This window comes from Podarcis filfolensis (assembly GCF_964270895.1).
Source record: "Podarcis filfolensis genome assembly, chromosome: 2".
NCBI lineage: Eukaryota > Metazoa > Chordata > Lepidosauria > Squamata > Lacertidae > Podarcis > Podarcis filfolensis.
This window is the reverse complement of record NC_139605.1, coordinates 6,615,138-6,640,786: the sequence shown is the minus strand read 5'-3', so window position 1 is coordinate 6,640,786 and position 25,649 is coordinate 6,615,138. Positions and strand designations below refer to the sequence as shown.

Here is a 25,649-nt window from a genome sequence, read left to right as displayed (position 1 = left end):
CCTCCACACTACATTTCCTTACCAACAAGAGCAACAGCACATTTAAAACAATACTGTATTACACTTTAGACTATCATTCAAAAACTTCCCTTCCTTTCTCCAGCAAAATGGGTATAATACTTCTGGACAACTTTGCAGGGCTGGCGTAACCCAGCCACAGACCTGCTCCCCTTTTATATGGGAATAATAATGGTGGAATTTAAAAAAAAGAAACACGTTCCCTAACTGGGAACAAAATCATATCGAGAGAAAGAGAATATGAACTGCCTCCCATCTCAGGTTCTACGTTGCTCCCCTGTGAGGAAAGTTTACAACATTTGAGGCGGTTTATTTGGGGTAAATAAAAGTAAATTTCCTCAAACCACGTCAACTGTGCACAATCCCCATAGCAACACACAGGATGTGAATCTTGGTTGAGGACTATAAGGTGGCTTCTAGACTCTTTGTATTTATCTAATTTTGCAAACCTGTAGCTCCCAGGGAGGTTCACAACATACTTCTGTAGATCATTTTAGGACGAATTTCTTCCTCAGAAACGGAGAGGAGGCAGAGATAATGGAGTCTTTCTCCAGCGGAGGGTTTCCCCACCCTTTTTATTTTTCAATGGATTTTATTAGAGTTAAAAAAATACATACATACATACACTCCAAGATAACACCGAGGGGGCCAAGTTCAAGTCCAAACAGCGCCAGGCAAGAGCCATCCTTTCCAAATTCCAGAGGGGCAGCTTGGAAAACTTCTCTGCCCCACGGCTACTCCTTGCCCCACAAAGAAGAAAAAAAGCTTCGCCCCATTTTTTTTCTACCTTTAACTCTTGCATTGCTGGAGGCTGGACCAGATGACCCTCGGAGTCCCTTCCGACTCTACAGTTCTTTGATTCTATTAAACTCCTTGCCCCATCTTTCTCCTGACCAAGAAAAGAGGTGCGTATTTGCACGTGGGGCAGCAGAACCGCCCTGCGCAGTGATGGAAAAGGGCTGCTCTAACCACTAGGCCTCCTTCCCCCATCCTATCCCTCTTCAAAGTTACTTTAAAAATGCTGCTTTCCTGCTCATTCCCCCCCTGGCCACGTTCGCTTGGGAGCCCGAAGTGCCGGCGAGTCTCCCCCCCCCCCGCCCCGGGCCAGGAGATGCCCGGATTCCCATCTGTGTGCGCGCAGGGCGCACGTTTCCTCTTTGGCACAGAGCGGCAGTGCTCGTGCTTAGGCCCTGAAAGGGTTAAAAAAGAAGCGGATTCCTAGAGAAGAAGGAAATTTGGGGTGGAAGGGAGAGAGGGGGCTTCCTCCAGAGCAAGAAGCAGCTCCCCGCTTTGCAGAGGAAGGAGCCTCTGCTTTTCCCCACTGCGCGCTGCATCTGCGGCTCCTTCTCCAACCCGGTGAGTTTCTGCAGCATCTTTTGGTGCGTTTGGTGGAAAGGAGGAGGCGTCGCATGGGAGACGCAGATCAGGAGAACCATCACAGGAAACAAATAGGGAGAGGGGTTGTTCGTGTCTCCGTTCCCCATTTTCTATTATCTAAGATAGAATCACAGAATCGTAAAATTGCAAGGGGCACCCCCGGGTCATCTTATCCATCCCCGTGCAATGCAGGAATCTTTTGCCCATGTGAGACTCGAACCCACGACCCTGAGATTAAGAGGCTATTGCTCTCTCGGTTGAGCTGTTTGGGGCGGCTGGGGTTTAAAGTGGGTCTGCGAGGTGGAGTTGATCAGTGGGAGCGGATTGTCATTATCGTTGGAAGGGACCCTGAGGAGCATCTAGTCCAGCCCCCTTTAAGACAGAAATATGCAAATGACCCATATTTTATTTTGCTGGAAGCTGCCCAGAGTGACTGGGGAAACCCAGCCAGATGGGCCAGAGTATAAGCAATAAAATTATTATTATGATTAAGGAGCAAACATGCGCTGAGGATGGGAGTCTGGGCTTCTCCTGGCCTGAAGGCGGCATATCTCTTGTTATAATTGTTTATGCACATCATGTAATTAAACAGCTATAAAAAGCTTTACAAAGAAAATAATTCAGAAAAGAGGCAAGCAGGCAGAGCACAGCCATGGCGGCCAGTAGCCATTGATAGCCCTCTGCTCCATGAGTTTGTGCTGTCCTCTCTTAAAGGCAGTGCAGTGCAGTGGTGAGAGCGGACCGGGAACATGGCCTAACTCATAGGGTTGTCATGAGGATTAAATAGAGAGAGGGAGAGCAACGCATGCTGCCTTGAGCTCCTTGGAGGAAAAGGTGGAATACAAAAGTATAGAATCATGGATTTGGAAGGGAAGCTGAGGGTCATCTAGTCCAACCCCAGCGATGTAGGAATATGCAGGTGGGTGGAGCCTGCAACCTTGGTGTTACTGGAAATAACCAACTGAGCTATCCCAGCCAATTGTTCTTCTTCCCTTAAAATTAAAGCCCCTGTTTGTCAAGCGGAGCTTTCTAGCTTGGTAAGCACATAATAAATGTGTGCGCATTCAGACGCTAGTGTTTTCCAGGGATCACATTATGCTGGGAGTACTTCCGCCCAAGGACACTACAGTGGTACCTTGGGTTAAGAACTTAATTCGTTCCGGAGGTCCGTTCTTAACCTGAAACTGTTCTTAACTTGAAGCACCACTTTAGCTAATGGGGCCTCCCGCTGCCGCTGCACCGCCGGAGCACAATTTCTGTTCTCATCCTGAAGCAAAGTTCTTAACCTGAAGCACTATTTCTGGGTTAGCGGAGTGTGTAACCTGAAGCGTATGTAACCCGAGGTACCACTGTATTCCTGCATGAGGGGTTTGGCATTTACAGGATTAAAACTGAGCTTTAAAGAGCATAGATGAAAACAGTCTCTGTTAGTGATCCCTGAATATAGCAATGGGAGGGAGCTGAGCCAGGATAATAATATTAATAATAATAATAATAAATTTTTATTTATACCCCGCCCTCCCCAGCCAGAGCCGGGCTCAGGGCGGCTAACACCAATGAAATAAAAACACAGTAAAAGCATAATAGGGGGAAAAGAGAGGGAGGGAAAAAACCATTTTAAAATCATTTTAAAATAGCTGATAAATCAAGACCATAAGGGGAGGGAAACATAAGGGTCAGACTGAGGATGTGGTATGTTTCTCTCTGGTTGAAGAGTCTGTGTAATAGGGTATGGATGCAGAATCTCAGAGCTGGAAGGGACCCGAGGGTCATCTAGTCCAACCCCTGCAATGCAGGAATCTCAGCTGAAGCATCCATAGCAGAAGGCCATCGAACCTCTGCAGAAAAACCTCTGAGGAAGGAGAGTCCATAACCTAAGGTAGACCAAGATGCGGTCTTGGTACACGTTCTTAGATTTTGAGGCAGGGATCCTGCAAATGGGCAGTGTGATAGGAACATTAATAGCTGTGCGAGCATTAGAACCTCCATATGCAAAGCGGTATAGGTAAAGGTAAAGGGACCCCTGACCATTAGGTCCAGTCGGGGCCGACTCTGGGGTTGCGGCGCTCATCTCGCTTTACTGGCTGAGGGAGCCGACGTACAGCTTCCGGGTCATGTGGCCAGCATGACTAAGCCGCTTCTGGCGAACCAGAGCAGCGCACGGAAACGCTGTCTACCTTCCTGCCGGAGGGGTACCTATTTATCTACTTGCACTTTTGAACTGCTAGGTTGGCAGGAGCAGGGACCGAGCAACGGGAGCTCACCCCGTCGCGGGGATTCGAACTGCCAACCTTCTGATCGGCAAGTCCTAGGCTCTGTGGTTTAACACACAGCGCCACCCGCGTCCCGGATCTCAAATGAGGGGAAGAAATGTTGTGTATTACATAATTCACAATACGGGGGATCAAAACGAAAAATATGTTTTCATCAGAGAATGTTTTTCTGCAGGCAAGAGATGGAAGAACAAGACTCTGCCGCCCTCGAAGCAGGAAGACAGCCTGACCGAATCATGACTGGGAGCACTGGGGAAATTTGGGTTGGAAGCAGACACAAGACATTGAGGGAGAACATCCATGGCTCAGATGTACACTGCCAGCGTTTCAGGCATTCCCGCTACCAGGAGGCCAAGGGACCCCGAGAGGTTTGCAGCCGACTCCACCATCTCTGCCATCAGTGGCTGAAGCCGGAGAGACACACCAAGACTCAGATCCTGGATTTAGTGATCTTGGAGCAGTTCCTGGCTGTCCTCCCCCTGGAGATGGAGAACTGGGTGAGGGAATGTGGAGCAGAGACCAGTTCCCAGGCGGTGGCCCTGGCTGAAGGTTTCCTCCTGAGCCGGGCAGAGGACCAGAAGCAGACAGAGCTGCAGGTGAGAATTTTGTCTGGATCAGCAAGAGTCAACCTGGTGTCATCTAGAGGTTGTGGAACTAAAACTCCCATCATCCTTCTTCATTCTACATATTGACTGGGAATGATGGGAGCTGAAGTCCAGCAACTTTTGGAGAGTGTTATGTCAGCTACCTCCTAGCTAGATAATCCCAAAGGGCTCAGGATGTGAGGGAGGGGATCCCAGAATTCTCTGCTTCTTCACCAACTTTCTGTGGAAGTCCGCCAAACAGATAGCCAAGTACCCCTGAGGTTTTTGCATTTGCTGTTTCCGTGCGATGTCTTCAATGCATATTTCTGTTACAGGTAAAGGATCTGGTAACAGAAATGAGAAGCGATTTCCCCAGAGCAGAAAGGAATCTGTCAGACATCAGGCAGAGGCCTCTGGGTGAGGATTTAGGGATAGTGTTTCAATATGGTCTCCCTCTCTTAATTTTGAAACTAAGCCATCAACTCAGGGGTGAGCAAACTTTTTCAGCAGGGGGCTGGTCCACTGTCCCTCAGACCTTGTGGGGGGCCGGACTATATTTTGAAAAACAAAATGATGTAAGAAAACCACAAGCCCCAGTGGCTGCTTACCTGTGTCTTGCGAGTGGCAGGGGCTGGCGGCAGCGGCGGAGGGACGATGAGCGGCGTGCGAAAGGGCTCTGGAGACGGGCTGCTTAAAATGGCGGCCGCTTGAGCCCTGCTGCTGCTGCTGACACCAACAAAGCCCAGCCCCCTTCCTCCTCTAGGCAGGGCGGGGAGAAGCCAGGAGGAGGGAGGGAGGAGAAGGCGGCGCTGCTGCCATGTGAGGGATAGGGAAAGAACATGCACACTGGTGATCCACGCAGCGATTCCCGGACCGTCCATGGACCGGATCCAGAAGGCGATTGGGCCTGATCTGGCCCATGAACCTTAGTTTGCCTACCCATGCATCATCTTCTTTAACCTTTTGCGGGGAGACAAATCTCCACCCTTCTCCAGGGCTTGAAAATATGCTTATTTGCAACACATTATGCACATGGATATGTGATCAAAAGCCCCAAAGGGTTGCTATGTGTTCACACACTGGAACTATCAAACAGATGCACACATCTCAAACTTGCTCAACAGTTCAGACTTTCTCTAAGTATCAGTTTCTCATCCAAGTATGTGCCAATAATAATAATAATAATAATAATAATAATAATAATAATAATAATTTATTATTTGTACCCCGCCCATCTGGCTGGGTTTCCCAAGTCACCCTGGGTGGCTTCCAAGAAAGATTAAAAATACATTAAAATGTCACACATTAAAAACTTCCCTGAACAAGGCTGCCTTCAGATGTCTTCTAAATGTTAGGTGGTTGTTTATCTCTTTGACATCTGAAGGGAGGGCACTCCACAGGGCGGGCACCACTACCGAGAAGGCCCTCTGCCTGGTTCCCTGTAGCTTTGCTTCTCGCAATGAGGAAACTGCCAGAAGGCCCTCGGAGCTGGACCTCAGCGTCCGGGCAGAACGATGGGGGTGGAGACGCTCCTTCAGGTATACTGGGCTAAGGCCGTTTAGGGCTTTCAAGGTCAGCACCAACACTTTGAATTGTGCTCGGAAACGAACTGGTAGCCAATGTACGTCTTTCAAGACTGGTTTTATGTGGTCTCGGTGGCCGCTCCCAGTCACCAGTCTAGCTGCCACATTCTGGATTAGTTGTAGTTTCCAGGTCACCTTCAAAGGTAGCCCCACGTAGAGTGCATTGCAGTAGTCCAAGCAGGAGATAACTAGTGGTTTTGTCTCTGACAGGCAATGGAATGATGGCAGCAAGATGTCCTCGGCCATCTCCTCTTTGTGGTTCAGTAGAAGGAGCAGCTGTGAGACCAGATCAGGTAGGGGGATGGATCACTGAGGGGAGAGGCTGGGCCCCACTTTCCCCTCTCACCTCCCTGGTCCTAAGTGAATCTCTTTCCATCAATTTGCTCCTATCAAAAGCTGCCCTCAGCGAAGGCTGCAAATGGCGCCCAAGAAGGTTTAATTCCAGAGAATAATAAGCACCCACCTCAATTTAACTGGCCTTTTGAATGTTGCCAATAGACCATCTCTATCCTACCCATGAGAAAATGTTTCCCTTTTCTTTTAGGGTCCCATATCCTTTGAGGATGTGGCCGTGCATTTCACGGATGAGGAGTGGTCGCTGCTGGATCCTGACCAGAGGGTATTGCATAAGGATGTCATGGAGGATAACTGGAGGATCATGGCCTCTCTCGGTAAGATCCCCTGTTGCGTCATAATATCGTTTTTTAAATTCAATATTTCTGTATGTGAGCAATCCTAATATTCTGACATCGCTCAGCTGTGCTACACATACAGCATCTAGGTTTTTTATTCCTGCTTTTAATCTTGAAAATTAATCTCTCCTGCATTCTCAAGATCTGCCCTTCACAACTGTGGCTTGGTTGGTCTTATCTGGTCAGGTTATTTGTGGAATGTAAGTTTCAGAGTTGTGAGGGAGGTGGAACGAAGTCATTTTCCAGAAGGCCAAAGAGACGGGTTCACGTCATCAGAAATTGAGTGAATTTCATGAATGGGCCAAATAATAATCCACTTCACAAAAGAAGCTGGGGTTCACTGATTTCCATAAAAACGAGAGGCCTTTGCCTTCCTAGGAATGCAAAAATGCTCTCTCTTTCAGAACCAGCTTCCATTATTCTTCTCTCCTAATGGCTTCAGAATTGGTTCTGAATTTGGATTTTCTGGCTAAAACTTTTCCTCATGTGCTAATATACAGCGTGGATAAGCTCCATTTTCATGTCCAAAATGCTTCACAACTGAAGCCCGAAGTTTCCCTCTTTGTTTATATTAATTCCAAAGATGAGGTGAAAGGAAGGGCTGGTGGCAGCTTAGTGTAATATGTTTTTTTTGGGGGACACACCTTTTTACGGCTGGGTAGCCAATGTGGTTCCCTCCAGAGGTTGCAGGATTCCACCTTCATCATCCCTGACAGCTGTCCGTTCCAGCTGGAGCTGATGGGAAAGTCTAATAACATCTGGACGGTACCACATAAAAGGGTATTAGCCAGTAAGAACCCCACACATTTTCCAATTTACAAATTATTCCCTTCTGAAAGAAAATTATATGAAAATGATGTATAGATGGTATATAACACCAGTACAGGTAGCAAAAATGTAGAAAACCGGCTCTAACATTTGCTGGAAATGTAAAGAAAAAGAAGGGACTTTTTATCATATGTGGTGGGAATGTAAAGAAATTTTAAAAAATTGGGAAATGATATTTAATGAATTGAAGAAAATGTTTAAAACGATATTTGTAAAAAAAAACCAGAAGCATTTTTGTAAGGGATTGTAGCACAAGACCTGCCAAGGAAAATAAGGAACTTGTTTATATATGCTACAACAGCGGCAAGAGTCTTGATAGCACAAGGATGGAAGAATGAGGAAACCCCGACAAAACAGTGGCAAGAGAAATTGATGAACTATGCAGAACTGGCTAAATTGACATACAAACTGCAAGACAAGGACTACTGAGACTTTAAGGAGGAATGGGAACTTTACACAAATTATTTAAAAGCACAACAAAATGAACTGGACTCCTTGGCAGGTTTTGAATAAACATACACAAATTTATTGTTGATAACATGATGGACAGATATGTAAGGATATATACAATTTTATAATATGGAGAGAAAATAATGTGCAGCGAAACCAGGGAGAGGAGCTTGGGGGGGGGAATTATGTAGGTGATTATATGGTTTGATAATTTGTTATGTGGAAATTGAGCAATAAAAAATATGTTTTTTTAAAAAGAAAAAACCCCACACATTTCCCCATTTCTTCTGTTTCAGCACAAGGAATCCACAGCGCAGAGAAACCATATAAATGCAGTGAGTGTGGAATGAGCTTTGGCGGGAAGATAATTCTCATGTACCATCAAAGAATTCACAATAGGGAGAAACCCTATAAATGCTTGGAGTGTGGAGCGGGCTTCAGGGAACGCAACCATTTGACTTCCCATCAAAGAATTCACACAAGGGAGAAACCCTATCAGTGCTTGGAGTGTGGAAAGATCTTAAGGCACAAGACAAGTCTTGCTTCTCATAACAGAATCCACTCTGGGGAGAAACCCTATCAGTGTTTGGAATGTGAAAAAAGCTTCACTCACAAAATAACTCTCATGCACCATCAAACAGTTCACTCTGGTGAGAAACCACATAAATGCTCACATTGTGGAAAGAGCTTCGCTTTGAAGAAAAACCTCGCTTCCCATCAAAGAATTCACACCGGGGAGAAACCGTATAAATGTTTGCAATGCGGAAAGAGATTCAGTCAGAGCTCCCATCTCACTTACCATCAGAGAATTCACACAGGGGAGAAACCATATAAATGTTTAGAGTGTGGAAAGAACTTCAGCCAAAGTACTAGTCTAATTTATCACCAGAAATCGCACACTGCAGAGACACAATATAAATGCTTGGAATGTGGAAAGTGCCTCAGTCAGGAGGCAGATCTCGTTAATCATAAAAAAATGCACATCCAGGAGAAACCACATGTATGTTTGGAATGCGGGAAAAGGTACACTCAGAAGAATTGTCTTAGAAAACATCAAAGAATTCATACAGGAGAGAAACACTATAAATGTTCTGAGTGTGGAAAAAGCTTCATTGAGAAGTCAGCTCTCACGACACACCAACGAGTTCATACGGGAGAGAAACCCTATAAATGCCTGGAGTGTGGAAAGGGCTTCGCTCAGAGTTCCCATCGCAATGTTCATCAAAGAACACACAAATCGATGGGCAGTGTATGGGAGCAGCTTTCTTCAGATCTCCAGCCTTTATTCCCACCAAAAAATCCATACAGTGGAGAACCCATATAAAGACTTGGAATATTAAAGGAGCTTTAGGAGCAGTCCCTAGCTTTCTTTCTGCAAGAAAAACCCAAATAAATGCTTGAATTGCATATAGACAGGGCATATGCAGGAAAATTTGTGGAGTAATTAATAATAATAATAATAATAATAATAATAATAATAATAATAATAATATATTTATACCCCGCCCATCTGGCTGAGTTTCCCCAGCCACTCTGGGCGGCTCCCAATCAAGCTTTAAAAACAATACAGCATTAAATATTAAAAACTTCCCTAAACAGGGCTGCCTTCAGATGTCTTTTAAAGATAAGATAGTTGCTTATTTCCTTGACATCTGATGGGAGGGCGTTCCACAGGGCGGGCACCACTACCGAGAAGGCCCTCTGCCTGGTTCCCTGTAGCCTCGCGTCTCGCAGGGAGGGAGCCGCCGGAAGGCTCTCGGCACTGGACCACAGTGTCCAGGCTGAACAATGGAGGTATACAGGACCGAGGCCGTTTAGGGCTTTAAAGGTCAGCACCAACACTTTGAATTGTGCTCGGAAACGTACTGGGATCCAATGCAGTACTTAGAAGTTGGGAGGAGCTTCCAAAAAGGCAGAAACTTCTGTTGCTATCATTAATTAATTCTTCAAAGATGATCAGAGCATCATGCACAGTACTAACCTAACCTGTCATCAAAGAATTCACACAGGGGCGAAACAATATATTTGTCCCAGGAGGCAAGATGTTGGGGACAAGGCAGGATCCAGGAGAGTCTAAAAATCCACTTGGATATATTTATATTACAGTGGTACCTTGGTTTACTAACTCAATCCGTTCCCGAAGTCCGTTCTTAAACCAAAGTGTTCTTAAACCAAGGCGTGCTTTCCCATAGCAATGGGGGACTCAATTTACAAATGGAACACACTCAACAGGAAGCGGAACATGTTCTGCTTCCAAGGCAACGTTCACAAACCAAAACACCTAATTCCGGGTTTAAAGGTAAAGTTATAGGGACCCCTGACCATTAGGTCCAGTCGCGGACAACTCTGGGGTTGCAGTGCTTTATTGGCCGAGGGAGCTGGCGTACAGCTTCCGGGTCATGTGGCGAACCAGAGCAGCACACGGAAACGCCATTTACCTTCCCGCCGGAGTAGACCTATTTATCTACTTGCACTTTGATGTGCTTTCAAACTGCTAGGTTGGCAGGAGCAGGGACCGAGCCACGGGAGCTCACCCCGTTGCGGGGATTCGAACCGCCGACCTTCTGATCGGCAAGTCCCAGGCTCTGGTTTAACTCACAGCGCCACCCACATCCCTTACTTCCGGGTTTACAACATTCTTAATCCAAGTTGTTCATAAACTAAGCTGTTCTTAAACTAAGGTACCACTGTATATACATTAGCAGTGGGGGCATTTTAGTTTCTGAAAGATGAAAGCATCAAAGAGAAATCAACAGCAAGGAGAAATAAAAGGAACAGTATATGCAGGTAAGGTAAAGTGCAATGACTTGCTGTCTGGGCTGCCTTTCCTTGTGATGGAGTTGGGGGGGGGGAGCAACTCTCTGTGTTGAGTCCAATTCTGTGGATCTATGCCTCTCCCCAGACACAGAACAAGAGAGCAAGATTTGTGTGAGTCCTCTCCGTATTATATTCAGCCAGCATATATGTGTAAATAAAACATATCCGAAAGACACTGTCGTTGCCAGTTACCTTGATTCTGAAGGACCCAAACCACTGTGGACTCATGACAATCTGTGGAGAAATCTGCTGAGACATTGAACATGCTCACTATCTAATACCTGTTACAGATAGGTAGCCGTGTTGGTCTGCCATAGTCAAAACAAAAAAATTTTTTTCCTTCCAGTAGCACCTTAAAAAAAAAAACTTGCGGAACGAATTAATTTACCAGTGTCCGTGTTACGTCTGGTACGGACACCGGCACCAGAGCCTGCAATAAACCCAGATGCCAACTTTGCTGCCACATACACCCGGACAACACCATTACTGGCCCCAACAACATCACACATACCATCTCGGGACTATTTAATTGCTCATCGTCTAACATTGTATATGCCATCAAATGCCAACAGTGTCCCTCAGCTCTCTATATTGGACAAACAGGCCAAACCTTACGCCAAAGAATAAACGGACATAAATCGGACATCAAGAATCACAAGACAGAGAAACCAGTAGGAGAACACTTCAATCTCCCAGGACATTCTATACAAGATCTCAAAGTAGCTGTATTACTACAAAGGAATTTCAGAAATAGACTGGAAAGAGAAGCTGCTGAATTGCAACTCATTACCAAACTTAAAACCATGGAGAGACCTGGTCTGAACAAAGACATTGGATTCTTATCTCATTATACATGACAAAGCCATTTTTCACCTTCTCACCCCTTGCTTTTTCCTGTAAGACCTATTGCAGTCATTAAGAGTTGTCAACAGGCTCATCACAGCTATCTGCCAACCACCCATTCCCACCACCCTTCTGAGTAATACCCCTCCCCACCTTCTCACTATATAGAAGGATCTGGCAACTTCTGTTTCAGTGTATCTGAAGAAGTGTGCATGCACACGAAAGCTCATACCAAGAACTAACTTAGTTGGTCTTTAAGGTGCTACTGGAAGGAAAATTTTTTTTTTGTTTTATCTAATACCTGCAACTGATCTCAGTACAGTGGTGCCTCGCAAGACGAAATTAATTCGTTCCGCAAGTTTTTTCTTCTTGTGAGTTTTTCGTCTTGCGAAGCACGGTTTCCCATAGGAATGCATTGAAAATCAATTAATGCGTTCCTATGGAGACCGCTTGCCAGGCTGGCGGTGCGGAGAAGGGCTTTTCTCCCCACCGCAAGCCTTCAGGACAGGTACGGGAACAGAGGGGAAGGCGCGCAGCGCTTCTCCTCTGTTCCCGGGGCTTGCGGTGGGAGGAGGGTTTTTCCTCCCCACCGCCAACATTCAGAACAGCATTCTGAATGTTGGCGGTGGGAAGGAAAACCCTCCTCCCACCGCAAGTCTTCAGGACAGCCATCCGAAGGCTGGCGCGGGGAGAAGGTCTCTGCGCCCCACCGCCAGCCTTCGGAGGAGCCTTCCGAAGGCTGGCGGCGGGAGGAGGTCTCCGCCCCAACGCCAGCCTTCGGAGGAGGTCCGAGGACAGTGGGGAAGACGCGCTGCGCTTCCCCGCTGTCCTGGAGATTTCCCTATGGGCTTTCGTCTTGCGAAGGAAGCCCATAGGGAAATTCGTTTTGCGAACCGCCTCCAAAACGGAAAACCCTTTCGTCTAGCGGGTTTTTCGTCTTGCGAGGCGTTCGTCTTGCGGGGCACCACTGTATTTACATGTGATTTGTTAAATAGTTTTCCTCTGTGCAAATGATCTACACCAGAGGTTTTCAACCTTTTTGGGTCCACGGCTCTCTTGACCAACTACAGTCATACCTCGGGTTACAGACGCTTCGGGCTGTGCGATTTCGGGTTGCGCACCGCACTGAACCCCGGAAGTACTGGAACGGGTTACTTCTGGGTTTCGGCGCTTGCGCAGAAGCACTAAATTGCACTTTGCGCATGCGCAGAAGCGCTGAATTGCAACCCGCACATGCGCAGACGCGGCGCTGCGGGTTGCGAACATGCTTTCGGAAGCACAGATAACGAAGTCCTCTAGCTGAGGCTTTCCCCACCTTTTCCCAAGCTGCTAGAATAGCAGGATCAGTGGTTTTTTTTCCCTTTTAGGGAATTGCCTCAGATGCTCACAAGGAGGTGGGCGACCTTTGGGACCCTCCAGCGGTTGATGAACTACAACTCCCATCGCCTTGGCCACTTGGTGAGGCTTGCTGAGGCTGATGGGAGTCGTAGTTCTAGGAAGTGGCCTTGCAATATTTTTATTGATATATACCGTATTTTTTGTTCTATAAGACTCACTTTTTCCCTCCTAAAAAGGGGAAATGTGTGTGCGTCTTATGGAGCGAATGCAGGCTGCGCAGCTATCCCAGAAGCCAGAACAGCATGAGGGATTGCTGCTTTCACTGCGCAGCAATCCCTCTTGCTGTTCTGGCTTCTGAGATTCAGAATATTTTTTTTCTTGTTTTCCTCCACCAAAAACTAGGTGCGTCTTGTGGTCTGGTGCGTCTTATAGAGCGAAAAATACGGCAAATTTATATATATATATATATATATAATATTTTTATTAGTTTTCAAGTACAAAAGCAAATTTTTACATTCCATACATCTTAATTACATCTTCTCTTTTTTGACTTCCCTCAATTTGTCTACCATTCCTTCCTATTGTTACTTTTTACACATTTCTGCCCTTTTAACCCTTTCCCCTCACAGAGCTTCCTTAAAGCTTACAAACGTAATTTTATTATCACTCAGTTTTTGCATATATTGGATAAACTTTTCCCAATCTTCTGTAAATCTTTGATCTCGCCGATTCCGGATCCTTCCTGTCATTCTGTCCAGTTCTGCATAATCCATCATTTTAGTTCTCCGTTCTTCTATCATAGGTAATTCCTCCTGTTTCCATTTCTGGGCCATCAATATTCTTGCTGCTGTCACTGCATATAAAAATAACTTCTTTTCTTTCTTATTTATCTCATTACCTGTAATGCCTAGTAAAAATGCTTCTGGTTTCTTAACAAATGTATATTTCAACATTTTCTTCAATTCATTATAAATCATTTCCTATTGATATATAAATCTAACCAGGCCTTTCAGAAGCAGGCAAAATGTTTTCATGTATCAAATAACCTGATAAAATACTGGCCTTGGCCCAGTATACCTGAAGGAGCATCTCCACACCCATCGCTCAGCCCAGACACTGAGGGTCTGAGGGTCTTCTGGCGGCTCCCTCACTGTGAGAAGCGAAGTTACATGGAGCCAAGCAGAGGGCCTTCTCGGTGGTGGCACCCGCACTGTGGAACTCCCTCCCACCAGATGTCAAGGAGATAAAAAACTACACAACTTTTAGAAGACATCTGAAGGCAGCCCTGTACCGGGAAGCTTCTTAATGTTTGACATTTTATTGTGTTTTTATAAACGCTGGTTTATACACCCTGGTTTTGACTGCCACTGAAAGGCGAGCTTGCCCCCTTCCCAGTCCCCTTAGGCTTCAGCCACAGCCATTACAAGGCCAGTTGCCTCGCTACGGAAAGGACCTTAGCCCAGTTGCCAAGCATCTCCCTTTGAACGAAGAGGGTGCCGGGTTCAAGTCCAGTCAGCACTGGGCAAGATCCATCCTTTCCAAAATCTCAGAGAAGTCATCGGATTCTCAAAGGGGGCAGCTTGGAAATATTTCCTGCCCCTCTTCTCTCCCCCACCGCTATTCCTTGCCCCTTTAACACTTTTTCTACCTTTAACTCTTGCATTGCAGGAGGCTGGACTAGATGACCCTCGGGGTCCCTTCCAGTTCTACGTTTCTTTGATTCTATTAAACTCCTTGCCCCCTCTGTCCCCTTGCCAAGAAAAGAGACAAGCAGCACTCTTGCTCAGGGGTGCATTAATAATAATAATAATAATAATAATAATAATAATAATAATAAATATAAATATAAATATAAATATAAATTTTATTTATACCCCGCCCTCCCCGGCCAGAGCCGGGCTCAGGGCGGCTAACACCCGTAAAATTACAGTAAAAACATAATAGGAAAGTTAAAATACAGGTTAAAATGCAATTTAAAATGCAGACTCATTTTAAAAGTAGCCGATAGATCAAGACCATAAGGGGAGGGAAACATAATGGTCAGACTGAGTCCAAATCAAAGGCCAGGCGGAACAGCTCTGTCTTGCAGGCCCTGCGGAAAGATGTCAATTCCCGCAGGGCCCTAGTCTCTTGGGCAGAGCGTTCCACCAAGTTGGGGCCAGTACTGAAAAGGCCACGGCCCTAGTTGAGGCCAATCTAACCACCTTGCAACTTGAGACCTCCAAAATGTTGTCATTTGTGGACCTTACCAGGAGAGGCGGTCCCATAGGTACGTGGGTCCTAGGCTGCATAGGGCATTGGCACGTGGGGCAGGAGAATCACCCTGTGCAGTGATGGGAAAGGGCTGCTCTAACCACTAGACCTCCTTTCCCCCCTCTTCAAAGTTATTTTCAACTGATTCCTCCCCCCTGGCCACGTTTGCTTGGGAACCCGAAGTGGAGGCGAGTCTCCCCGCCCCCAAGAAAAGATGCCCAGATTCCCATCTCTGTGCGCGCAGGGCGCACGTTTCCTCTTTGGCACAGAGCGGCAATGCTCGTGCTTAGGCCCTGCAAGGGTTAAAAAAGAACCGGATTCCTAGAGAAGAAGGAAATTTGGGGTGGGAGGAAGGGAGGGGGGCTTCCTCTAGAGCAGAAGCAGCTCCCCGCTTTGCAGAGGAAGGAGCCTCTGCTTTTCTCCACCGCGCGCTGCATCCGCCGCTCTTCCTGCAACCCGGTAAGATTCTGCAGCATCTTTTGGTGCGTTTGGTGGAAAGGAGGAGGCATCGCATGGGAGACGCAGATCAGGAGATCCACCACAGGAAACAAATAGGGAGAGGGGTGGTTCGTGTCTCCGTTCCCCATTTTCTATTATCTAAGATAGAATCACAGAATTGTAAAGTTGCAAGGGGCACCCCCGGATCCTTCTTGTCCAACCCTCTGCAATGCAGAAATATTTTGCCCATGTGAGACTCGAACCAACGACCCTGAGATGATGAGTCTATTGGTCTCCCAGCTGAGCTATTTGGGGAGGCTGGGGTTTAAAGTGGGTCTGCGAGGTGAAGTTGATTAGTGGGAGTGGATTGTCAGAGTTGGAAGGGACTCTGAGGATCATCTAGTCCAGCCCCCTTTAAGACAGAAATATGCAACTGACCCATATTTTATTTTGCTGGAAGCTGCCCAGAGTGACTGGGGAAACCCAGCCAGATGGGCCAGGGTATAAGCAATAAAATGATTATTAAGGAGCAAGCATGCACTGAGGATGGGGGTTTGGGCTTCTCCTGGCCTGCAGGTGACATATCTCTTGTTATAATTGTTTAAAAAGGTAAAGGGACCCCTGACCATTAGGTCCAGTCGTGACTGACTCTGGGGTTGCGGCGCTCATCTCGCTTTATTGGCCAAGGGAGCCGGCATACAGCTTCTGGGTCATGTGGCCAGCATGACTAAGCTGCTTCTGGTTGGCCAGAATCGAGCTTTGCACATGCGCAGAAGCGCCAAATCACAACCCACACGTGCACAGATGCGCCACTGCGGGTTGCGAACGCTGCGGGTTGCGAACGTGCATCCCGCATGGATGACGTTCACAACCCGAGCATCCACTGTATGAGCAATCAAAATGAAAAATACATTTTCATCAGAGAATGTTTTTCTGCAGATAAGAGATGGAAGAACAAGACTCTGCCGCCCTCGAAGCAGGAAGACAGCCTGATAGCGTCGTGACTGGGAGCACTGGGGAAATTTGGGGTGGAAGCAGACACAAGACCTTGAGGGAGAACATCCATGGCTCAGATGTGCACTGCCTACAGTTTAGGCACTTTCACTACCAGGAGGCCAAGGGACCACGGGAAGTTTGCAGCCGACTCCACCATCTTTGCCGTCAGTGGCTGAAGCCGGAGAGACACACCAAGACTCAGATCCTGGATTTAGTGATCTTGGAGCAGTTCCTGGCTGTCCTTCCCCCGGAGATGGAGAACTGGGTCAGGGAATGCGGAGCAGAGACCAGTTCCCAGGCGGTGGCCCTGGCTGAAGGTTTCCTCCTGAGCAGGGCAGAGGAGAAAAAGCAGGCAGAGCAGCAGGTGAGAATGTTTAATCTACATTAAACCTAACAAACAGGAGCCCCCAGAAGTTGCTGGACTAAATCCATCATCTCTGAAAGGCACATCTGAAAGGCACTGCTTTGACTGGCCCTGGTTTTTTGCTTTTGTGTTGCTGTTTTTCAAAAAAAATTATTCATTTTATAACACAAATAAACAATACAAACAAATTCTTGTCTTATCCTTATTTTTTCTAAATATTGTTAGGTGAGCTTCCCCAAGTCCCCCCTATCTGATTTTCATTTTACGTCATCTTTAGCAGTTTCATATATCATAATTTTTAACCATTTTTAATCACACTTACCTTTACCATAAAAATCTTCACATTTTATTACTTACAAATAATACTATTTTAAAATACACTATATTCTACTTCTAACCCTACAGCCTATATCCACTTCCAAAGCTATTCTAAGATTTAAATATTAACATATTTTTTCAAATATTCTTTAAACTTTTTCCAGTCTTCTTCCACCCCGTCTCTTCTCTCAGAGTCTCATAGTCTCCCAGTCAGTTCAGCAAGTTCCGTATAGTCCATCATCTTCATCTGCCATTCTTCTATAGTTGATAAATCTTGTTTCTTCCCATTCTTCGCTAGTAGACTGGCCCTGATTTTGATTTAATTTGATTTGATTTGATTTATTATATTTCCATGTCACTTTACATTCAAATGAGTCTCAAAGCGACTTTCAAACAATAAATAACAGTAACATAGCAAAACATAACAGAACAACATTATGTAAAATAATTAGCAGAACATCAGTAACACAATTGCAATCTACATAACACTGGTAACAAATCAGCCACGAAAAGGGTAAGCTGATAGCTGAACATCACAATTTTAGTAAATTTCATACTATATGATTGACGGGTTAATACAGCATTTAGAATCAATAAAACAAAAATGGAGAACGAGCGAGGTCCCAACCAAAGAAGAATGGCAACTTAAACTGATGGAATATGTGCAGCTTGTGGACTTAACATATAGAATAAGAGAACAAGACGAACATACGTTTAGAGAAGATTGGAAAATGTTTATTGAATATATGGGGAAAATTGTGTACACTTGAAAACGCTGGCAGCATTAAGATAAATTCAACAGTGTAAATAAGCTTTGATAGAAGTAATAATGGAATACTGAATGGTTTAGTTTATGTAAAATATGCAAGGATTTATGTTATGTAAAATGAACCATGGAAAGAGAACAAGGGAAGTCACCGATATTTTAAGGTTGTTTAAATGAATATTTTAAAATGTAAAGCAGAAATAAAACAATATTAACTTTAAAGAAATGTTAAGCGTTGTTACATAGTCCCAAGCAGGTCAGACTGTGGGTGCAAAATTCTGTACTCCTTGTCCAAATTTATTTAGAAATCATCAAGGTTTTCAGCTGTGTCATTTCTCCCCATTTAATGTCTTCTATCCTTATCGCTGTTGTTTCAGGTAAAGGGTCTGTTTGCTGAAATGGGAGGTGATTCCCCTGCGACAGAGACGACTCCATCAGACCCCAGACAGAAGCCATTGGGTGAGGATCAATGCAATGTATCTCAGTTTGGTCTCTCTCCATGTTGTGAATTGAACTTCCATGGAAGTAGCTGCTATTTGGAGGTAATGAACTGGAACCCACTTCTTCTCAAATGTACTGAGGAAATTCCACTGACATTCTGATGGTCTTAACTTTTCTAGAAAAATAGGCATCAGAACTCACCGTGAACACCTATAATAATAATAATAATAATAATAATTTATTCACTAGCTATTCTGGGCAGCTCCCAACAGAATATTAAACACAATAAAAGATCAAACATTAAAAACTTCCCTAAACAGATCTGCCTTCAGATGTCTTCTAAAAGTCAGATAGTTGTTTATTTCCTTGACATCTGATGGGAGGGCGCCACTACCGAGAAGGCCCTCTGCCTGGTTCCCTGTAGCCTCACTGAGAGGTGCCAGAACTGAGTTCTGTTGAGTTCCAACTGGAAAAAAAGCCCTGGTCTTAATACTGAGGCTTGGCCTAATTTCTGTCCCACTAGAGTGAATCCGATGTTTCAAGAGGGAATTCCTTTCTGTTTTAAGTGATGGGGTTTTCATTCAATCACACAAATGTCTTATTCATATTGGTGCCAGTTATAAAAAAAATACATTTTTCCTGGAGGTATTTTATCACCCTTACTGCTGCTCTAAGAAAAACCATTTGCAGACCTTAGCTTTCCAGGGGACACACTTTTTTGGATAGCAGGATTAATAACATTTCAACCTGCCCAATTTGTGAATCTGGTGGAGTTGAGAAGGTCTTTAAAGTTGCCTCTTCTATGAACTTTCTAGGCAAAAATTCCTTTCTTGTTTTCCTCTCGGACCTGATATGTACCTTGTTCACCAGCATTCATTACCATTCATTACCATCCAAGTACCAACATTTCCTACAGCAGTTAAGAAAATACCAGCCAGGTCTCCGAAAACCTAGGAGACGTGGGGATGGGGTGTGTTTTGTTTTGCTGTATTTTAGAAGTTATTTCTATTTTTGGGCAAGCAACATTCTTGGCTGCTCTAGTCGCATACATGAATAAATTTCTGTACACTTTAGGTAGTTCTGTCCCTATAACTCCCAAAAGAAAAGCTTTTCAGTTTTTTTACAAAGGTTATTTTAAACAACCTTTTCAATTCGTTATATATCATTTCCCAGTAAGCTTTAACCTTACTACAAGACCACCACATATGAAGCTAGGATTTTTTCTAAGTTAGGCATGCCTTTCAGAGGTGAGGATGTCCTAATGGCTCTCGGGCACGTTTGTTTGTCTCCTTCAGGCGAGGGAATGAAGCGGCCAAGACATCCTCATTCATTTCCTCTTTGTGGCGGAGGAGAAGGAGCCGCTGTGGAATCGGATCAGGTGGGACATGGGTGGGGAAACTGGTTCAGGCTGAGGGCCACATTCTTATCTGAGCAACCTTCCAGGGGTGGGTGAGACCAGAGGGGTGTGTAGTTTCTACACGCCCCTCCAAGTTCAAGGTCATATTCCAGCAGGGCAAAAACACTCAAGGTCGGTATGAATTAGGTTGGGGATGTCAAGAGCTCATCCTACACTCGAGTAGGACCCTGGTAGAGACACATGCCGGACTGGCATGTTCTCTCCCTCCTGGTCGTTCATTCGGGAGCTTCAAAAGCTTTCTTCAACCCAAACATCACAGCAACCGATGCCGACTGACACCAGCACACTTAGGGATCCGCAGAGTATTCGCAGCTTGCGTAACAGACCTCAGCAACTCAGCATTTTGGCTAATCTACTTTGTTTACATATGAAACACACACAGAGCACTGCAGCATGGCTCCCCCTCTCTCTAACATCAGACAGCAAAAAGAAGAACAAAGGACAATAGTCCCACTTCACGGAACACAGTAACACAAACATCCTGTCTCTGTCACTTCCCACTCTGTGGAGTCAAAACATACACCGTCATGTGATAGACAACAATCCCATGACTGCAATCATGGAGCAGAAATTCTAACAGGGGAGAGGTGTTGCTGGGGAGGGGCAGCGTCACAGGAATGTGCCGGTCAGTAATCACAAATAATAATAATAGTAATAGTAATAATAATAATAATAATAATTTATTACTTATACCCTGCTCATCTGTATATTATATGCAAGGAGGTGTTTCCTTTTTCCTTTTAGGGTCCAGTGTCCTTTGAGGATGTGACTGTACATTTCACAGAAGAAGAGTGGGCTGTGTTGGATCCTGACCAGAGAGCTCTGCACAAGGAAGTCATGGAGGAAAATAGAGACATTGTGGCCTCTCTGGGTATGGTTCCCTGTTGGATCATAATGCCCATTTTGAAATTCTGTACTTATAAGGGATGCGGGTGGCGCTGTGGGTTAAACCACAGAGCCTAGGGCTTGCCGATCAGCAGGTCGCAGTTCGAATCTCTGTGACGGGGTGAGCTCCCATTGCTCTGTCCCTGCTCCTGCCAACCTAGCAGTTCAAAAGCACGTCAAAGTGCAAGTAGATAAATAGGTACCGCTCCAGCTGGACCTCAGTGTCCGGGCAGAACGGTGGGGGTGAAGACGCTCCTTCAGGTCCAACGACTGTGAATTTGTTAACCCTCTCTCTCCCAGTGTTTCTTCTCCTAGCTGCTCCCCATCCAGTATTTCCCAGCTTTGGCCTTCTGAACTATGCCCCTCTGCAAACCGCTGTTCCAAATCTACACTGTCCTCCTGTTCCTGGGAAGATTCAGGGTCAGGGGGAGGGAAAGGCTCCCACCATTCCACCTCAGTGCAGCCCTCCTCAGCACGGTCCCTGACAAAAGGTCGCAGCCTGGAATGATCACTGATGTGATCGTCCCCACAGACACTTCCTTTCCCAGATTGATTTCTGGTTCGTTCTGGTGGTCAGAGATGTTCTCCTCCTTCTCCAGGCCCTGAAGCCCTCTGCAGTTTACTTTGAACTGACAGTTATCTAATGTATTCTCTCTGAATTTGCATCCTTTCGTTGTGCCCTTCTAAACAATGACCTGGCTGCTTTGAACTGAGCAGACCTTTTGAAATGTAAGTTTCAGAGTTTTTAGGGAGGCAGAGCTAGCATCCCAGCCATTTTCTTTTGGGGCAGAGAGCTGACTGGCATAAGAGATGGAGCAGATTTGGTTTGACTGAAATAATAATAATGTCCCTCTTATGGAGAAAAAAATTTGGCCAGTAACTAAAAAGGGCCTCCCTCTCCTGATCTTTCTCAATATATCTAATATTTTCTGCACATTTCCTCTATTCCAGCACTTGAAGTCTCCATCTTCCAATCTAGGAGTATTTATTTATTTTTCTGGATTAAAAACTTTTATATCCTAACACTGCATTTAATAAAAATCTAAGGGGGGGGCGGGAATTACTGCTTGTATAGGCCTTGCAAACCTATAAGATAGGGGGAAGTTGATTAGACCAAGAGAGTGTGATTGGCTGAAGACCATCCAATGAGATTCACCCTCTCACTAGGAGCTGAACATACATCTCTATGGCCCAAATCCATAGCACTCCAGCTGTCAGTTAACACCAGTCAACAGAAGCAGTTAAAATCTGCCTCCCATCCCATTCCTTCCAGCTTTCCCGTTATCACAAGCATTGAAGTTGTTATAATAATAATAATAATTTATTATTTATACCCCGCCCAACTGGCTAGGTTTTCCCAGCCATTCTGGGCGGCTTCCAATACAATATTAAAATACAGTAGTGTGTTAAACATTAAAAGCTTCCCTAAACAGGGCTGCCTTCAGATGTCGTCTAAAAGTTTGGTAGTTGTTGTTCTCTTTGACATCTGGTGGGAGGGCGTTCCACAGGTCGGGAGCCACTGCTGAGAAGGCCCTCTGCCTGGTTCCCTGTAATTTGGCTTCTTGCAGTGAGGGAACCACCAGAAGGCCCTCGGCGCTGGGCCTCAGTGTCTGGGTAGAACGATGGGGGTGGAGACGCTCCTTCAGATATACTGGACCAAGGCCATTTAGGGCTTTAAAGGTCAGCACCAACACTTTGAATTGTGCTCGGAAATGTACTGGGAGCCAATGTAGGTCTTTCAAGACCGGTGTTATATGGTCTCGGCGGCCGCTCCCAGTCACCAGTCTAGCTGCCGCATTCTGGATTAGTTGCAGTTTCCGTGTCACCTTCAAAGGTAGCCCCACGTAGAGCGCATTGCAGTAGTCCAAGCGGGAGATAACCAGAGCATGCACCACTCTGGTGAGACAGTCTGCGGGCAGGTAGGGTCTCAGCCTGCGTACCAGATGGATTTGTTCAGTGTTCAGTGATTGTATTCAGTGATTTGAGGTTTCTGTCCACAGGCTTTTAGCTATTTCTCTCTTCATTGCAGGTGACAAATCGAAAGCCAATAATAAAGGAAAACGAGTTGGAAAAGAGTCACTGGAAAGATGCACAAAGAAGGAAAAGCAGAGAAGGAAAAGTGAAGCAGAGAAGATGGGAAGGAATACACCCCCAGCCTCTCAGGGTAGTAACTACAATGAAATTGCAGTCAAAGGAAAAACAGATATAAGAAACAAAAAGAAGTGTCGGGATTATTGGAAAAGTTTCGGTTCTAAAAGAAAATGTAGAGCACATTGCCAAAACTGCAAAGGGGAGAAACCATATAAATGCTTTGAGTGTGGAAAGAGCTTCACGAGAAACTCCACACTCATTTTCCATTGTGGAATTCATAGTGGAGTGAAACCATATAAATGCTTGGAATGTGGAAAGAGCATTAGTTGCAAGCATGGACTCAGTTATCATCAAAGAATTCACACAGGGGAGAAACCGTATCAATGTATGGAATGTGGAAAAAGCTTCACTCGGAAGATATATCTTACTAATCACCAAATGGTTCACACTGGGGAGAAGTCTTATAAGTGCCTGGAATGTGGAAAAGTCTTCGCTCAGAGCTCCAAGCTCACTTCCCATCAGATAATTCACATTGGGGAGAAACCATATAAATGCCTGGAGTGTGGAAAGGGCTTCAGCTGCAAAAAGAGCGTCACTTATCATCAAAGAATTCACACAGGAGAGAAACCATATAAATGCTTAGAATGTGAAAAGAGCTTCATGCATAAGGCAAGCCTCACTTTTCATCAGAGAACTCACACAGGGGAGAAACCATATAAATGCTTGAATTGTGGGAAAAGCTTCACCCATAAGACAAGTCTCACTTTTCATCAGAGAATTCACACAGGGGAGAAACCGTATACGTGCCTGGAATGTGGAAAGAGCTTCCCTCGCAGTGGTGAGCTTTCTTCCCATCAGAGAATTCATACAGGGGAGAAACCGTTTGAATGCTTGGAGTGTGGAAAGAGCTTCCGTCACAGTTCTAGCCTTTCTTCCCATCAGAGAATTCATACAGGGGAAAAGCCACATAAATGTTTGGAGTGTGGAAAGAGCTTCACTCGGAAGATACATCTTACTAATCATCAGAGAATCCACACTGGGGAGAAACCATATAAATGCTTGGAATGTGGAAACAGCTTTATTTCCAAACACAGACTCACTTCCCATGGAAGAATTCACACACAGGACTTACCATATAAGTGCATGGAATGTGGGAAGAGCTTCATCTTGAAGCAAAGTCTCACCTCCCATCTACGAATTCACAGTGGGGAGAAGCCATACAAATGCTTCCAATGCGGAAAGAGCTTCGGTGGGAAGGCACACCTTAGTTCTCATGAAAGAATTCACACAGGGGAGAAACCATATAAATGTTCTGAGTGTGGAAAGGGCTTCAAAGACGGTTCTAGCCTTCTCTTCCATCAAACAATTCACACCGGGGAGAAACCGTACGAATGCTTGGTGTGTGGAAAGGGGTTCAGAGACAAATCTCACCTTACGAAACATAAAAGAATTCACACAGGGGAGAAGCCATATAAATGCTTAGAATGTGGAAGGAACTTCAGCTGCAAGAAAAGTATCTGTAATCACCAAAGAATTCACATAGGTAAGAAACTATAAAAAAAAAAAATGTTTGGAAAGAGCTTCAGGAGACGTACACATTTTTGTTGTCATCAGTGGATTCACAAAGGGCGAAACCATATTAATGTTTGAATATAGAATGGGGTTCAGAAAGAAGATACAACTCACTTCTCAAAAGGATTCACACAAAGGATCATTTATGTAAATACTTAAGAAGGTGTGGCCTTTACATTGCCACAGAAGAGACGTCTCACTGATCATCAAAGAATTCACAATGGAGAGAGACTGTATAAATGATTGGATTATGGAAAGGACTTCATCTGCAAAAAAAGTTTCATTCCCCATCAGAGAATTCATACAAGGGGAAAAGAGAAGTTTGCTGTGTGTGTTGTCGGGGACTGGTTGGAAGCAGAGGAATGGTGGAGGAACCGGCTGTGGAACCATCAAGGGAAGAAGGCTCAGAGCCCAGGGATTGGTTGTGAGACAACAATGAGTGGTCAGAGGGAGAAGGGGGAGAAGTCTGGGAGAAGGAGAAGTCGGAAGCTGAAGAGGTAACAGGGCTTAGTGAGCTGGGAGAGTCTGTGGCAGAAAGAAGACCAGAATCAGGGGGGAAAGCTAAAGCAGGTGAATAGGAGGAGGGACGTAAAGAGGTAGAAATGTGAAGACTCACAGATGTCTTCCCCTCCTGCTGCAACAAGCTCCTCTCACTCCCAGAACCAAAAGAGGCATGAAAAGGGAAGAGCAAAGAAGGACATACAGGCACAGTCTCTGATTGCTTGGGAAAACCTCTGGAGATGGCTCCCCACATAGACAGCTGTGAGAAGGCAGGGACCTTTAGTCTCGGCAACTGGTTTCATGGGTTATAAAAAAAAAAGGTATAGCACTCCTGGACGATTAAGTCTAGTCAAAGGCGACTATGGGGTTTCAGCGCTCATCTCGCTTTCAGGCTGAGGGAGCTGGCGTTTGTCCACACACAGCTTTCTGGGTCATGTGGCCAGCAGGACTAAACTGCTTCTGGCACAACGGGACACCGTGAGGGAAACCAGAGTGCACAGAAACACCGTTTACCTTCCCACCACAGTGGTACCTATTTATCTACTTGTACTGGTGTGCTTTAGAACTGCTAGGTTGGCAGGAGCTGGGAAAGAACAACAGGAGCTCACCCCGTCGCGGGGATTCGAACTGCCGACCTTCTGATCGGCAAGCTCATGAGGCTCAGTGGTTTAGACCACAGCGCCACCCGTGTCATGGGGTAATGGGGTAACACATACAGGGAATGAACTGCTGTGCTCATTAAGGCTGACACTCAGCCCAGTCTGTGAAGATCATGTTTTGCTAATAAAGAGATAATTCCAGCTT

The 25,649-nt window shown here is 45.4% G+C and overlaps 2 protein-coding genes across 2 annotated transcripts; both read left to right on the top strand.

The window, feature by feature from the left end:
* The first annotated feature begins 1,284 nt into the window (after positions 1–1,284).
* Positions 1,285–25,649, top strand: LOC310756563 (uncharacterized protein). The gene is made up of 6 exons (XM_083600854.1): positions 1,285–1,374; positions 3,827–4,264; positions 18,316–18,397; positions 19,675–19,757; positions 20,541–20,667; positions 22,711–25,649. The coding sequence occupies exons 2-6, from the start codon at positions 3,830–3,832 to the stop codon at positions 24,327–24,329; spliced, it is 2,346 nt and encodes a 781-aa protein (XP_083456980.1). The 5' UTR covers positions 1,285–1,374; positions 3,827–3,829; the 3' UTR covers positions 24,330–25,649.
* On the top strand, positions 4,595–10,797 carry LOC310757075 (uncharacterized protein). Its single transcript, XM_083602217.1, has 3 exons — positions 4,595–4,669; positions 6,380–6,506; positions 8,102–10,797. Exons 2-3 carry the CDS (start codon positions 6,473–6,475, stop codon positions 9,127–9,129), a joined length of 1,062 nt encoding a protein of 353 aa, XP_083458343.1. The 5' UTR covers positions 4,595–4,669; positions 6,380–6,472; the 3' UTR covers positions 9,130–10,797.

Bases quoted from the DNA above. Each gene is read 5' to 3' on its own strand.
- LOC310756563 (XM_083600854.1), top strand. From the start codon at position 3,830: ATGTTTTTCTGCAGGCAAGAGATGGAAGAACAAGACTCTGCCGCCCTC. The intron at 18,398-19,674 runs GTGAGGATCAAT...TGTCTCCTTCAG, and splicing joins CCCCAGACAGAAGCCATTGG to GCGAGGGAATGAAGCGGCCA. The intron at 19,758-20,540 runs GTGGGACATGGG...TTTTCCTTTTAG, and splicing joins CCGCTGTGGAATCGGATCAG to GGTCCAGTGTCCTTTGAGGA.
- LOC310757075 (XM_083602217.1), top strand. From the start codon at position 6,473: ATGGAGGATAACTGGAGGATCATGGCCTCTCTCG. The intron at 6,507-8,101 runs GTAAGATCCCCT...CTTCTGTTTCAG, and splicing joins GAGGATCATGGCCTCTCTCG to CACAAGGAATCCACAGCGCA.